General features: G+C 45.6%; 2 protein-coding genes across 2 annotated transcripts; both read left to right on the top strand.

Moving 5' to 3' along the window:
• Positions 1-825: 825 nt before the first annotated feature.
• Positions 826-2356, top strand: LOC306733835 (thrombomodulin-like; the record flags this gene model as incomplete). The annotated part of the gene is made up of 1 exon (XM_079215141.1): positions 826-2356. One exon carries the CDS (start codon positions 826-828, stop codon positions 2287-2289), a length of 1464 nt encoding a protein of 487 aa, XP_079071267.1. The 3' UTR covers positions 2290-2356.
• A 4306-nt stretch (positions 2357-6662) lies between these two features.
• Positions 6663-9097, top strand: LOC306733836 (thrombomodulin-like; the record flags this gene model as incomplete). Its single annotated transcript, XM_079215142.1, has 1 exon — positions 6663-9097. The coding sequence occupies one exon, from the start codon at positions 6663-6665 to the stop codon at positions 8277-8279; it is 1617 nt and encodes a 538-aa protein (XP_079071268.1). The 3' UTR covers positions 8280-9097.
• Between the last annotated feature and the right edge of the window lie 8118 nt (positions 9098-17215).

The raw sequence follows: 17215 nt of genomic DNA on the forward strand, positions 1-17215 counted from the left end.
AATGAGGTATGAGGGTCAGGGATGAAGTGGCTCTGATGAGGAACGGGACTCTGCCTCTAAAACACTGATTCATCTACAGGAGTTTCAAAATATGATTTTTTATTCTACTGTAGATTCAATTGTAAATATTCATGCTCCCATTTATTGTTAAATGTTTATTGTTAAATGTGATGCACCTCCCATGGCAATAACTGGTTCTGATTCTGAAAGATGGCACCTCAAATTATTAATTAATAAATATAGAGCATACTATGATTATGATATATATATATATATATATATATATATAAATAAATAAAGGTAAGTAAAACATGTACATGTACATATCTGAGTGTTTGTCCCCTCGAGACTTTACCGTGAATATCATCTCAATCTAAACACTCATGGAGAGGATTATTGTTCATTCCCTCTCTTATTAAAAGTGCACGCGTTCTGTCGGAATGTGTGTGTGTGTGTGTGTGTGTGTGTGTGTGTGTGTGTGTGTGTGTGTGTGTGTGCGCGCGTGTGTGTGTGTGTGTGTGTGTGTGTGTGTGTGTGTGTGTGTGTGTGTGTGTGTGTGTGTGTGTCCGTCTCTCTGAGATAAGGCTCCTGAGCTGCGCAGTCAGACCGGGGCTGCGGCCGGACGGAACTTCCTTCCTCCTGGTCCGACACACACACACACACACACACACATACACACACACACACACGCGCACACACACACACACACACACACACACACACACACACACACACAGCGTGAGTCTTTTATAAATGGGGACTATGCTCAGCCTCCAGTCGCTGAATCCGCCTCAGATCGTCTAACAGCTCCTCTGACACTCCGCCATGTTTCCTTCATCTCGCGCGCTGCTCGTGCGCGTGCTGGTCCTCTGCGCGCTGGAGGACGCGGTCCGGTCCCAGCGCGCGCGCTGCGCCGGGAATCAGTGCGTTGCGTTCTTCCAGAAGCTCGAGGACTTCGCAGGCGCGCAGACCCGCTGCAACGTGTCCGGCGGACAGTTGTACACGTTGAACCGGGAACACGCCGGCGGGTTAGTACCCGTCCGCGGCGGGAGCTACTGGGTGCACGCCGGCGGGTTAGTGCCCGTCCGCGGCGGGAGCTACTGGGTGCAGCTGCCCAGCGGCGAGAAAGCGGCGGCCGGTCTCCCGAGCTGCGCGGCCATCTCCGTGTCGACCGGAGGCGGCGTCGAGCTGCAGCGCGCGCCGTGCCGAGGCGCGCGGAAGGCGTTCCTGTGCCAGTACACGTTCGAGGAGCCGTGCAGCGGCTCACCACCGGGCGCGGGCGCGCGAGTGACCTACACCACCAAGCCCACCAACTTCACGGTGGACGATTCGGACGCGTTCCCGCCGGGGACCATCGCGGTGACGAAGCAGGATGGCGGGCTTTACCTGGACTCCAAGCACCTGTGCGCGTTCCGGGTCTGGACGCGCGCGCCCTGGAACTGCGACGTGATGCGCGGCGGCTGCGAGCACCACTGCGCCGCAAACACCTGCGCGTGCCCGCCGGGGAAAGTCCTCCACCGCAACAACATCAGCTGCACCGCGGGGCCGTGCGAGGACCACCCGTGCACGGGCGAGGGCGAGGAGTGCGAGCCCACCCGGGAGGGGTTCACGTGCACGTGCGGACACGGCTTCGTGAAGGAGGACGGCGCGTGCGTCAACGTCGCGATCTGCAAAAGGTGCGAGCACAGGTGCGACAAAGTGGACGGGGTTTACCGGTGCGTGTGCCAGAAGGGGTTCCGGGTGGCGGCCCACGACCCCACCAAGTGCGAGTCCTTCTGCGGAGAGAAGCACTGCCTGGCCCGCTGCGACGGGAACGACCAGAGCACGTGCTTCTGCCCAGACGGGTACATCATAGACCCGCGGGACGGGGAGACCTTCTGCGCAGACATCGACGAGTGCGCCATGAAGCAGTGCGACCACGGCTGCGAGAACCTGCTGGGCGGCTACCGCTGCCTGTGCCGCGCGGGGTCCACGCTGCACCGCGACGGGAGCACGTGCGTGCGCGTCAAGGGAGGGCAAGAGGGCGGCGGGTCGGGCTCCAGTCCTCCTCCTCCTCTTCCTCCTCTTCCTCTGCACCCCAGCCCAGCCGCGGTGCCCCCTTACGTGAAGACCGGCAGCGTCCTGGGCATCGGCGTGTTCGCGCTCCTGGTCGCGCTCCTGCTCTTCTTCCTGATCCGACACGCAGCCAAGCGCTGCGGCCGCTTCGAGCTGACCTCCATCAAGCACCGCGACGTGGACATCTTCTACCTGCAGCAGGAGACCTACCGGCCCTTCAGAGGCGACTCATGAACTACTGGTCTGCTCCTCTTCCTCACAGATGAAGGTTTGGCCCTCAGTGCCTGAGCAGCATCGTCTAATTCACTGTGAACATACATTTTATTTTTCTACTTTGAATGTAAATGCGGTGCCAGAGTTCATAAAAAAAGCATTCAAGATATGCAATAAGTATATAATTATCAAAACAATATTTCACATGCTTCAGTTTAATACGTTATTAAGTCAGTTCATTTGAAAACAAAGAGTTCCAAAGAGAGTAGTCAGGTTGTAATGTGTATCTGATAGAGTGTGTTTGAATCTGGCCTCCTTGATTTCTGAATGTGTCATAGATTTTATATGGAATTGTTGTTAATTTATCGACCTTCTGGGCTTTGCTTCTCCATTAGGTTTTTTTTTTGGAGCTATAAAACAAACGAGGCTGTTTCAAGGTACTAACCCGTTAGTATGGCTGCTTCTTCCAGAGCAGCTCCTCTGGAGCATCCAGTGGTTCCATGTGTTAAAGACAGACTCTGCACGGTTAACTTCTTTATTGGACAAAAAGGAAAAGGAAACCTTTGCTCGACATCCTCGTTTTGCACTTTTTGCGTATCGCAAGTATAACGTTCCACGTGTCTTCAGTCTTTGTGAGCACCTCGTTGAATCCTTCTGTGTTTGTCTTTCTGTGACATGTAAAACACTGTAAACCTTTGATGTGATAAAAGAGCCTTTCTTTGGTTAAACGCACATCATTCTTCTGTTTGTGTGTGACGGATGTCTCTCCTTTAATATCCTAGTTTTACGTTTGGAGTCCTGACATTTGAGACGGACGCTCTCTGCTGTGCTTTGGGATGCATCGGTTGCTATGGAAACTGCGTCTGATGACGAGCGTATTTTTTTTAACATCACCCAAAAATGACAAAAGTATATTGTGAATTGTCTGAGTGTTAATTTTTTGTAGACTTCCAGATAGCGGAGCGTCTGCACTGTGTTCCACCTGAAGGTCCACGGGGACTCCGGGTCCTGGTCTGGGCTCACAGTCACAGAACCCTGAGAAAAACAGAACCTGCAGGACGGGTTCCTGTGTTCTCTGTAGCGCTGTGAGATACAGCGTCTACAGAGAGAGATACAGCGTCTACAGAGTGAGATACAGCGTCTACAGAGAGAGATACAGCGTCTACAGAGTGAGATACAGCGTCTACAGAGAGAGATACAGCGTCTACAGAGTGAGATACAGCGTCTACACAGAGTGAGATACAGCGTCTACAGAGTGAGATATAGCGTCTACACAGAGTGAGATACAGCGTCTACACAGAGTGAGATACAGCGTCTACACAGAGTGAGATACAGCGTCTACAGAGAGTGAGATACAGCGTCTACAGAGTGAGATACAGCGTCTACACAGAGTGAGATACAGCGTCTACAGAGTGAGATACAGCGTCTACAGAGAGAGATACAGCGTCTACAGAGTGAGATACAGCGTCTACACAGAGTGAGATACAGCGTCTACAGAGAGAGATACAGCGTCTACAGAGTGAGATACAGCGTCTACACAGAGTGAGATACAGCGTCTACACAGAGTGAGATACAGCGTCTACACAGAGTGAGATACAGCGTCTATACAGAGTGAGATACAACGTCTATACAGAGTGAGATACAGCGTCTATACAGAGTGAGATACAGCGTCTACAGAGTGATACAGAGTCTATACATATATAACATGTGGTACTTTAATCATATTCATAAACATGATCCCCAACCTGAGGAGGACTAACAGAATCATCATAAATGCATGAATACATGAGGTAGAGGAATAAATACTGGAGCAGAAAAACATTTCAATAATAGTTGTCCCTTTGCATTGTAGCTTATTTTATTTTTTAAACAAGCAGAAAAATCATTCAGTTTTCACTACTGACCTCATTTCTCAGATGAAAATCAACAACTTCTACGATGTTTTTCTTCCTTATCCTGTCTCGTTATGATATATATATAAATATATATGTATATATATTAGTGCTATCATATTAGCGCGTTGTTAACGCCGTTAACGCAAACCAATTTTAACGCCGTCAATTGTATTAACAGCGTTAACGCATTTTAATTTTTCTTTTTTTTCTTCTCGCGAGCACGACGCCGGATGTAGCTCAACCGGATGCAAAACAATAGGCACGCCGTTTGGGCTTGGAAGCTAGGCTAACGTTACGGTTTGAAATGAATGAATGGTGAGCGCGATACCAAAATGAAGGATAAGACTCTAATGCAGTGGCGGGCCGTGGGTTTTAGAACAAGGCCTTCAATGACGTGAGTCCACATCAGGTGCGGACTGGGGAAGGAACAAAAAGTGTCCCGGGAGTTCCTGTCGGACCGACCCGCGCGTGTATTGAACACGACGCGTTCATACAGACTCATGTGTGGACAGCAGACGCTCACTCTACTATACGGCCGATTTCTTTGCACTACTACGGGCATCACTTTGACAAGAAGAACGCAGCGCTCGCCTCGGCTGACCGACTTGACCAGCCCAAACCCGTCGGGTCAACAACAATGCATGTTGTCCAAATAACCACCAAACAACAGTCACATTTAGTAATAACCAAACAAGCCAACAAAAGTGAAACACTACAGTGCTGCACACACAGACATCCCCAGCAGCTGTGGCACCAGTCCTGTCTGACCAGCAGCCCTACAGCGCTGTGTGTGATTAAATACCACTGCAGTTTGTTTCTAGAGGAACACAGACAGTATTTCACTCGACACATTTCTGTGTGAAAGGCGTCATTGGTAAAGTCCACCAGCAAGGTAGCTTCTAGGTTCTAGGTAGCAGCTAGAAGCTTCTAGAAGCTTTGTGCCCCGCTCACCAATCACAGCGCATGCTAATGGTCACGCTGGGCCACTGACCAATCACACGTCCACGCCCCCTCGCAGGCCCTCACGTCAAAGAATCCGCCCAGTTTGTCAAACTAAAGATCTGATTTGTTGAGGACGATGACAATCAACCACAGCGTCCACTGTCAGTGTACTTTAATCTGCTAAGGCTTAAACTGCTCTGCTGGCCTAGAGACACTGGAGAGAACACATCTGATTGGATGAAAGCTTCTCCTTCAAACCAGCTGCACAGCGTTGCAGGCTTTGCAACAGAGGAGGATAAGGAGCTGTGCAATGAGAAAATAAGCTAATAGGGAAAAATAATTATAATATATGTAGTGTATTTGTGAAAAACAATTAAATTATAAAATAGCTATAACTTTGTGATTCTGTTTCGGCCAGCAGAGAAGGCTGAGAAGGCCCTGACGGCCACCACTGCGCTAATGAATGGAAAGTTTACTTTCAACAAGTTGCCCGATGGTTCCCTTGACAAGACCAAAGTGGTATGTGCCATTTGTCCTTGTGAACTGAGCTATCATCGTAGCCTATCCAGTCTGAAATACCACTTGATGGCCAAGCACACAGCTGATGCTAACTCTGCCCCCTCGTCATAGCCAGACAAGAATGGATGACTTGGGACAGAAACACACGGACACCACAACAAAGAACAAACTTATTGCAGCTGTAGCTAAATGGTGCTACTGCGTGTAGCCTGTTAACGTTGTGGAGGACGAGGGTCTAGCTGATATCATGCGCATCGCATCCAACGACAGAACCTACGAGTTGCCTTCGAGAGCCACCATTACAAGCCTGACTGCTATGATCACCTCTCTCTCTCTCTCTCTCTCTCTCTCTCGTTTACCTGAAATGTGCACTTTATAATTTTATTTACCGCCCTGTTTGGCAGTTGTTTTTCAATGAAATGAAACATTTGCATAAAGCAAGCCAATCCACTTTTTCATGTTGATAAGAGCATTAAGATGAAGAAAGAAAAATTGCGATTAATTGCGATTAATCGCAATTAACTATGACATAAATGCGATTAATTAAACATTTTAATCGTTTGACAGCACAAATATATATATATATATATATATATATATATATATATATATATGGAGAGGGTGGTCCGGGTTGTCAATAATGAAGTTCTCAAAGTCACTTTACAAACATTGAAGTCCTCATAACTTATTATTCATATGACTGTCCATCTCAGGACAAAGTGGATCTAGAGTCTGACCAGAGACCAAATAAAGGACTCGTTCACATCCGGTGAAGAGTGGGAGGGGCGGGGCCGGGTAGATGTCCCCGCCCCCACTTGCGTGCGCGCGCCTTCGCTACGTATGTGCGGGATGTGGTCCGCCGTGCACGGGAGAAAGTTGTTTTTGGAGGGGGGGTCTGTAAGAAGCGCGGAGGATGATGATGATGATGATGAAGAAGAGCCACTTCCTCCCTCCGCCTGGGCGCTGAACATGGAGCGGAGGCTATAAATGTGAGCGAGATGTTTCCTCAAACAAACACGCGCGCGCTCCGCCGTCAGCATGGGGGACCTAACGGGACTCTTTGTGTTCCTGTTGACTCTCCTGGCGCAGGCCGGCGGGATCGAGCCGAGCAGCGGGTTCTGCACTGGGACCCAGTGCTTCGCTGCGTTCCGGCACGCCAGCGAGTTCACGGCCGCGCAGGACCGGTGCGCAGACCGGGGCGGACACCTGATGACCGTGCGGTCCTCTGCCTCCCACGACATCCTGTCCGTCCTGCTGGGGAGCGTGACGGGCCGCTACTGGGTCGGCTTACGGCTGGCGGCCGGCTGCCCGGACGCTGCCGCCGAGCTGCGCGGCTTCCAGTGGGTGACGGAGGACCGCGAGAGCGACTTCTCCAACTGGCCGCCGGGGGTCGACGACAGCTGCTCCTCGCCGCGCTGCGTGTCGGTGTCCCCGGAGGACGCGTTCCAGTGGACCCCCGAGCCGTGTGAGCAACACTTGTCCGGGTTCCTCTGCGAGTACAGCTTCAGGGACCCGTGCAAAGGGCTCGCGGTGGCGCCGGGCGAGTCCGTCACCTACAGGACCCCCATGGGCTTTGCGGGCGAGGACGTGCTCTTGCTGCCGCCCGGGAGCACCGCCGTCCGAATGCCGGCCGAGACCAAGTACGTGTGCTACACGCAGCGGTGGCTGCCGGCGCCCTGGAGCTGCGAGATACAGGCGGGCGGCTGCGAGCACGGGTGCACGGTGACCCCCAGACACGAGCCCTCCTGCTTCTGCCCGCCGGGCCAGACCGTCAACCCGAAGAACAATGTCACCTGCGAGGCGGCGGCGGACGGGCACGACCCGTGCGCGGCCCTGCGCTGCGCGCACGCCTGCTACAGGGACGGAGACTCCCACGCGTGCCTGTGCGACCACGGCTTTAAGCTGGCGCAGGACGGCCGCTCGTGCGTGGACGTCAACGACTGCGGGGACGCGCGGCAGTGTCCCGGGGAGAACTTCAAGTGCGTCAACAGCGTCGGAGGGTTCCAGTGCGTCTGCGCGGATGGATACGCGGCGCGCAGCGGCCTCTGCGCCGACGTGAACGAGTGCGCGTCCTTTCCGTGCGAGTACAAGTGCGACAACACTCCCGGCAGCTACAAGTGCTCCTGCGATAAAGGATACAAAGAGGACCCGACGTCCCCGGACAGGTGTGTGCTCCACTGCGGGAAGGAGGAGTGCGCCGCCCAGTGCGACCCGAACAACCCGTTCCAGTGCTTCTGCCCCGAAGGGTACGTGGCGGCGGGGGAGACGCCCGTGGTCTGCATCGACATGGACGAGTGCTTCTCCTCGTACTGCGACCAGGGCTGCACCAACACGTTCGGCAGCTACGTGTGCTCGTGCTCTCCGGGGTACACGTTAGTCGAAGGGTTCAGGTGCGTCCAAAGCGAGGAGGACTCGGGGGGCTCCGGAGAGGCCGCGACCTCCGCCGCGCCGCGCCCGGCCCCGACGCGGCGGCCCTCGGGGGTGTCGGCGGGCGGCCTCGGGGGGATCATAGTGTGCACCGTGTTCTTCGTCTTGCTGGTGCTGTTTCTGGCTCATCGCGTCCTCAACGGCAGAGGGAAGATGGAGAGCGGCGGCGCGCGCAAGGCCGCGGAGGACGAAGCGCACGGTTTACGTCGCGTGACGCGTGACCCGTGACGCTCTGAACCCCGAAACACTCGTCAATAATCCACCGTCCACCACAGCCAGGAGCTGCAAATAAAAATACGTTGTTATCGTCAGATGTTCATCTCTCTGACGGTCCTTGAACACATCACCCCGGACGAACGCTGGTGACAGAGAAAACAATTGAAACGAAGCTTTTAATTTTTGATATTTCATCAACAGCATTTCTTTATTATTCGCCACAAATAAACCCTTTGCTGTAAAGGAATTCTGTAAACATGACATTCTGAGCTCCTCCTAAGAAGCCATGATGGATTCATCTGAGACCAACAGTCACGTGACAGCTGAGTGAAACTTGGACTGAAGTGAACAGAGCAGAGAGGAGAGGCTGTACAAATGTGAATAGCTCAATACTCCATTTTTTACACAATACTGGATATATAGATTTCATTGTTTGCCAATTTTTGTAAAAGAAATGATCAACGAAATTGAACTTTCAGTGAAAATCAAGGCCAGAGACAAAAGAAAGTGCTAAAAAGCCCCAAAATACAAAAGTCAGTTAAAGCACTGCAGGTGAATGTACAGGTGAAGCCTCGAGAACAAGCACAGAGACAATGAGGGGACTCAGACACTAAGGAGACAGGAGTGATGCCACAGCGTCACCATAACCTGAGACAAGACATATTATACCCCAAAAGTATGTTTCACTGCCCTCAGAGTACTGTTCTCATCTGCCATTCAACTCAAATACAACAGATTTAATGTAATAAAATACACAACATAACTTTGTTTTGTTATTTTTAAGTTTGTGCATTATTACATTATTTAAAAGTGAATAAATAAAAAGTGAATGAATGCAGCTCAGTCAGCCAGCCTTGCCTCAGACACGGGCCGACTGCCCCACCTTGTGGAGAAGGAGGAGAACTGCAGGTCGACCACATGAAGACGTGCACACAGCTCCCTGCTGTAAGGACACACGTGGAAGTATTACTGCACTTCTTTATTGTACTTTAGCAATACAAGCAGAAGTAGCAGTACTACACTTTATGACGTATTCTACTGCTACTAGTATCCCTCACGATGGACTCCAGCACAGTTCTGAAGTCCAGTTGTGAGGTACTTGTAGCAGCAGCAGGAGTCAGGGTTCACACACATTCCAATGCTTTCTTTCCATGACTTTAAACCAAATGTCCACGACCAAGCATTTAGTGAAATCTGGGTGTAAACAGTAAAAAGTGAGTAAATGTAGTATTTAAACTAACAATGAGAATACAAAGCATACAGTAAACCTTAAGGGCGTAGGCCTGGCCTCAGCATTAAAGGGACCCCCCACAGTAATAAAGTCTTATTTTAAATACAAAACAGTGTTCTGCACCAAATAAATAATACATTAATTAATAAAAACGCTCTGCTAAAATACCAATATACAGTAACAGTATATTCTATATCCAAAATATATATAAAAACTGTTCCCAGTTGTGCAGTGAAAAGAGTCAAAAGAAATACAAAAATGTAATATAAATCTATTCTGCAGCACTTAATATGTTACAAATAAAGTGCTTTCCTTCTTTATACAATTATTAGCTACTTGTATTTTCCTTTGATGTCTTATTTAAATACACCAAAAAGAAACCGACATCTTTAAGATCCACCTCGTCCAGAGGAACCGGCTCTTCTTGTGCTGAAGTCGCTGTACTTGGATGAGTTTGCACTCTTAGCCCAAACTAGTTGACTTTATGACTGTGGCTCAGTGGCTAGCATGCCCGTCTTTCAATCAGAGGGTCGGTGGTTCAAGCCCTGGCTCCGCCCGTCCACATCATTGTGTCCTAGAGCAAGACACTTAAGCCCTAACTGCTCTACGGTGTATAGAGCAAACATGTAAGTGGCCTTGGATAAAAGCCTCAGCTAAATGAAACATAATGTAAAGTGGAAACCTGTTGCCTCAAAGCATTTCAGTTTTTACACATGGAAGAACTAAACAGGTCAAGTTGTGTTAACGTAGAACCGTAAGTGCTGCAGTAGACATATTCAATCTTTACTCAAAATCATTAGTTCACTTTAATTATTTCTTTAAGTTTAAATGAATGAAATAAACATGTTAAGTTCAACATACATATGCATATATAATAAAATCACTAATATAACATTATTTATTGTTACTTAAGAGCATTAGTTTAAGTACTGTCTGGATTTTGAAATTGAATGCATATTTTCAAGAAAATCCACAATAGATTTAAATGTTCCAATGAGATTTATTTTTTCAAAACATTGCATTGTAACTGTTTACATGTTCTACTGAAGTAATGCAAAAACAACTTAAAATCTAACTTGTTGAAAAGGAACGCAGCGTTACACAGTAACTGTCTGGTGAATGAATATTCACAGGCAGCATTTACATTCTCAGGTTCAACACGACTGGACAGAGGAAGGAACTGGGTTAAACACAAAGAAACAACAGAACACCAATCTGCATAACATCGTTCAAAATATGTACCGTATCGTTCAACATTCTTTTAACTACAAACAGTCTTTGGTGGGAAAAAGGGATTAAAACTGCAGAACTACAATCCCAACAACAATGCACTAGCACTGGAATGTACATATTTCATCAGACAGGTAGGAAAAAGCACCAGTGTCCAAATATTAGTTGGCTCTGCAGTCTTTTGGGGTAAAAAGAAAACACAAGTTACACAGCTGGAATGACAACACATGAATGGTCTATACGAAAGCTGATTTTGATTGTAACTACTACACTGTAAACCCGAACGTCCAAAGTAATTAAATAGATTAAGTAGTGTACACTCAAAGTTTTAGAAAAAGTTCTACTAACTTAATTATGTCAAGTTGGTGTAACATGGTCTTCCTTTTTGAATTATTTTAACTAATAATTTTAGATTAAATGGAACTAATTTGTGTATATGTAAGCATAACTTAAAACATTATTTAAGTACAACTTAATATAATTAAGTAATTACATGCTAATAATGTTATTTCTGTATTTCTGTATTTCAAATAGGGATGATTTTTAAAAAAAAACCTAATTTATATAGCACATGCTAAAATACAATCAAATCTCAAAGTGCTTCACCAAATAAGTAAAATCGATCATAACAAATAAATTGCAATCATACCCTAATAAAACAGTAACAATTTGATTGGGGCAAATGGTCTGAAATGCATTAGACATTAGTGAAAGACAAAATGTATTTATTTTATTCATTTTTGAATTTTTATTATCTAGACTACATCAGTTTAATGTAGCCTTCTTTTTTTGAGCAGCTGCAGGGATCATTTTAAAGCTCAAACTGAGTTCATACACTGCAAGTCCACGTTCTCTGTAGCTTCGAGGGACGCTCCTTTAAATTCTGAGCAGTAAGCACACTGTAAAATGTGCTTTTACGGAACATTATTCTATGTCAGTATAACAAATTATTGAAGTTGTCATGATAACACAAATTAACTAGTTAGCAACATCTCAAAGACAAATAAAACGATAACCTGAAAATTCACACTCAACTGAGTTAGTAGTGTAAATCGACTTGATTAAGGAAGTAGTGATCATGTTTTTACGTTATCGAAGTGCATTATGGGGATTTGGCGGGAGAAGTTGACCTTCCTTCCGTCCTGCACTCTTTTCGGACCAGGCTTGCATGTCATCATCGGCTCAGACTGTTTTCAAGGTGAGTGAAATCATAAGTGTTTATAAGTTGATATATGTAATGTGTGAAGTTAAATTATGTTACAATCAGCCAGTTGCCAAACCTCGAAAAAGTAAAACAATAATTTAATTTAAAAAAAAATCCAGACTTTGCTTTGCGAGTGACATTACTACGTCTGCTCCACTTACTGAGACTTCAGTCTTCTCTGCCTGTGTCTGTCTCTCTACTTCAGCGGTGGCTGGTTTGAACTCAGAGATGCAAGCGGCAGCTAACGTAGTAACTGTTACGTGCTAATGTACGTGCTAACGTACTCTAGCTAACGAACGTAGGTTAGCGCTAGCTAACGTTACTTGGAGGTGCATATCAGACCCAGCCGAGGAGCCCGGGGGACAGTATTCCAGTAGCTTGTTCGACTGAGAAAAAGGCGGCTAACGAACGTACGCTAGCTAACGAACGTACGCTAGCTAACGAACGTACGCTAGCTAACGAACGTACGCTAGCTAACGAATGTACGCTAGCTAACGAACGTACGCTAGCTAACGAACGTACACTAGCTAACGTAACCGAACGGTGCATCTCGGACTTGAAACCACGGTCTTCTTTTCAGTCAAACAAGCTAGTTAAGTCAAATACTGGTGTCCCGTGCTTCTCGGCTGGTCCAGGAGTAGCGCCCGGTGTTTCTGCATCAAGCTTGCCGTCACTCGCATCTCTGGCATCTCTTTTGTTTTTTTTGCAAGTCATTCTGTTTATTCATTTTTGTGTAAACCTGGAATTTCTGCACAGTTGCAGATAAAGATTAGGCTATTGTTCTGAGCTAACGCCACCAAGCTTCAGAAAACAGGTTTTGTCAAGCGAAGTAAGTTATTCAAGACATGTATACCGTGGCAAATAAAAAAGCACATTGTTATTACCCTGCATGGTAAATCCTAAATAACTAGTAATTTACGGTGGTGATATTGAGACTTGCATGTAAGCTGCATAAATCAAATGTTCAGATATGCCACCAACACTCTTTGAATGCTTTTCATTGTTCAGTTTATGCCTTTGCATCTCTCAGTTTCAAGAAGTTAGGGAAGATAACTGGAGATGTGATAAATAAACCAGGTAATCCAATGAATGTGAATTATTCTTATTCCATCACTCCTGCCCCCCCCCTCCCCTCTCTAAACTTAAACTTAAAATATGTGTATTTCTCTCAGACAATGTTTTAGTGTGGTAACCCTAAATCATACGCACACCCACGTATCATCTTTTATTCTACTTGCCTGTTTGATCAAAACATTTTTTTTTTGCCGTATTCAAATCAACAATTGATGAATGTGTTCTGTTCATTAATACCATCTTCCTAATTGATATTTAACCTTTGGCACTGCACAGATCATATTTTACTTAACTTTGTATTGGCTTGCAAAAAAAGAAAAATGATTTGTCTAAAAATGAGTAAATTTTGCAATTAGTCCACTTTGTGTTTTCCATTTGTCTGATTACATTAAAGATGTGAACGGGTTATTTGTGGACATGTGTTCTGATTGGACTGTTTAAAATCAGCTTTGTTCAGTAAACTCTTCAGTATGTACAATTCTGTTTTTATCTGAATAGGAAATCCATGACATCCACACAAGCGCACCACTGTTCTCCACGCCCTTCCTGTGTATCTGCACGAGGACGTTTCTGGATTATTCAGAACCTGCACAGTCAGTCTCCTTCAATCACTACCAGATTCTACTGTTTATTATGTAAACAGTTCATCAAAATACTAATATCTTTTAGGACTTACCTTTGTTTAGTCTAACCATACAGTTTTCGTGTGTGGTCTGTGTTCTTTCTCCTCACTACAAAGGAACTGTATTGGCAAGAGATAAGATGTTCAGTTAAACATTTTCCCGTAAATGTCCTATGGCTTGGTGTCAGTCTATCTCACACCACTTAGATTCTCTGGTCATTTGTCTGATTCGTGTGATAAGATGTTAGTATTTTGATTAACTGTTTACATGGATGAACATGGATCTTGTGTTTTTCACCTCTTACAATGAGACTCAGGTCTCCCTTGTAAAAGAGGTATTGGTTTTCAATGGGACTTGGTTAAAGAAATATACATTATATGTAATCTGTTCTGTTCCATGTGTTAGTTTGTGATTAGTATCTCTTTGTCATTCATTCAGGACGAGTCTGATGATCCAGAGCTTGATGGTGTTGCAGTGGGCCTCCTTACTGTCATCAGTGACCATGACAAAAGTCCAGTTCACTACCACCCTGTGAGAATCTCTGTCATCATTGAAAGTGATGCCATGGTCAGCCTCCCCAGACGTGGCGATGCCCTTCTGGTAATCTTTGGATTTATCTATGCACTACACCTCAGCTACCCCAACGCACTGACCAACACTTTTGAATTCACTCAAAAGATTTTACTTGGTCTAGAAAGTGGTAAACTGTCACCCAGGTTGCAGACCCTCAAGAATGACTTGATGATGTAGAAACTCATCTGAAAGAAGGCTGCAGGGAAAGCATTATAAAAGGCCAGTTCAAAGTTTTAAGTGAAAATGTTCTTAATGTTTGTAATTTCATCCAAATTGCTGCCCTGTTGCCTCATGCCGTGTTCACACCGGACGCGGCCCGAATTTACGGCGCGACCAGATTACATGCAAAGTCAATCCACAGACGCGCCGCCCCGCGAATAAATGGCCTTTTCGCGGGGCGGCGCGTCTGTGGATTGACTTTGCATGTAATCTGGTCGCGCCGTAAATTCGGGCCGCGTCCGGTGTGAACACGGCATTACTCAGGAATTAGCCAGGAAGCCAAAAGCACACAGTGTTTTTTCTTTTATAGCTGTAACGAAAAATAATTTAATTTTGGTATTATTTATTATTTGTTTTGATTACTCAGATTACAATTCATTTAAGCTCTAAGTTGTTCCATGTCATTAGTGCCACTGCACAGCAATATTGAACAGACCAGTGCATATGTCTCTGTTTCTGAGGCCTGACAAGGCGGATGTGGATTACAGCAGGTGGTTGTCAGTCTAAGTTTGATAGGGGATTTATAGGCTTTCTGTCAGGAATTGTTACCAGGCAGCAAAGAGGTTTTGTAGGCATCAAATGTTAGAATCATCTAACGTTGCTTAAGTATATTTTAAAATTATTTTTTGTTCTATTTATTTTTATTTATAAATGTTTATTATTTATTTTTCTATTTAATTGGAATATTGGAGTGTGCTAAAAGGGAGTGGGCAAGAAAATACGGTTCAATAGCAGATGTTCATGACTTTTAGCTGTATCGAGTTTGCTAAACTCAATGTACTGAAGGCAATCAATTGCCTCAAAAATGTTAAGTTTCGAGTCACATCTTTTTAAGTAAACAAATTCAAAATGTTTGACTAATGTTTACTTAAAACAATGACAACACAAACTAATAAACATTGAGTTTGGTTAACATGAAATGGTGTGGTTGTGTACTTATTTTTTTAAGGTCTGTGAACTTATTCCAGTGGTGATTTAAAACTGGAAATTTTAAGTCACATTAACTGAAAATATTTGAGTTGCGCTAATTGAGCACTCTAATTTAACTGTTATCAAAAGGTACAAGTAGCAAGTCATCCAACCTTTTAAGTTCTGAACATTTTTGACTTTTAAGTTAATCAACTTAAAAAAATTGTGGCAATCGATTGCCTCAATTTTTTTAAGTTCTGGTAACTTATTCGGGTTTACAGTGTACAGTAGCACTTTGTGTCATGTCGTTGCAACAGCTGTGAAAAACAATGCAAATGCATAATGGAAATGTACTAACCGTGGTGAGCTCTGCCAACAGCTCTTTTAGATCAAAATGTAAAGATAAGCTGAAGACTGTGCCGATCAAGGCTTTCCTATAATTACTGAACTCCATGCGCACCTGTAAAGTACAGAGAATGCTCCAGTATCACATTTCAAGACTAAATACAACTTTGCCAGTGGCCACCAGCGTGAGGTGAAGCCACCTGCAAAGTAGTGCTGGATTTGAAATGTTCATTCTCTCGTTAATTAATTATCCTCCTTGTCCCATCCCCAACCACATAGAAATGACCAATATCGCACCCGTTATACCTTCATTTAATTGGCAAGAGACATCATATAATGATAAAAGACACATATATGCAAAAACATTAGCAATAAAACTCTTGAACATACCTGATCTGTGAGAAGTGCAGGCCAGCGGTCCACCATCACAGGTATGGCAGGTTCAGACTCCACCACAAGAACCTGTACAAACAGAACATAAGAACACTATTAGCTCAACTTTCAGCTCAACAACCAGTTCCAGTAACATTAACTCCATGCAAAGTGTGGTGTATTAACCAAGCGGACGCACGGCAAAACGTTACTTATTTATTCGGCCATGGAAAGACACACAACAGACTGCGCATGCGCGCTAACTCAATGTGCTCAATATACCACACAAAGCGTGAACCAGCCTCTGCTAAAAACCATTTAAGGACCTCGTGCCTTGACAAGCTAGCTAAATTACTGCTATAAATGCAATACATCCCTCCTGTGCAACCTAACCAAACACCATTTTGAAAAGCTAACATCACATTATCGTAGCTAAAGCTAACCGCTAGCTTAAAACACAGCACATGCTAACACACGTGTAAAGTTATAAACTGGGCCGACAGAGTGACCACTGTGCCATTGCATGCGTTCGCTCCGGCCTTTCTGTCAAACGTCCACCGGTGATTGTGACCAAGCGCTCACTGAAAACCTTTGACAATCAGGCCTTCCTGCAAGATGTTGCAGCTGCTTCCTGGGAAAGAATCAATCTTATCCCCGCAGTGGAAGATGCCTGGTCTTATTTCAAAAACACCTTTAGCCTAATCATTGAGAAACATGCACCATTGAAACGATTCCGGACGAAGATTCGCTACAGCCCCTGGTTTAGTCACGATTTGGCGGTTCTGAAGGTCCTTGATGACATCATCACCGCCATGGACAACACACAGACTTGTGTAGCAGCCTTTATAGACCTAGCCAAGGCTTTTAACTCGGTCAACCAAAACATTCTCCTGCAAAGACTTGCCATCATTGGCTTGTCCAGTGGATGAAAATTATCAGCTAATGGTAGCTAAGCGTGTTAGCGTTTAGCCTAAATAGCTACTTGTTGAAATAAATGCTCCCAGATTGATAACGTTTCAATTAATATGGTGAGAGTGACACACTCACGTTCCACATGGTGTGGCGGTAAAGTTGTTTTTGGAATCCTGCAGCTTCTCACAGTCAAGGTAAGAATCCAAGATGGCCGCCAGACCAGTCATGTGTTTGTGTGTCTGCATGTGAGCTCGGA

This window comes from Taurulus bubalis (genome assembly GCF_910589615.1).
Source record: "Taurulus bubalis genome assembly, chromosome: 3".
Lineage (NCBI taxonomy): Eukaryota > Metazoa > Chordata > Actinopteri > Perciformes > Cottidae > Taurulus > Taurulus bubalis.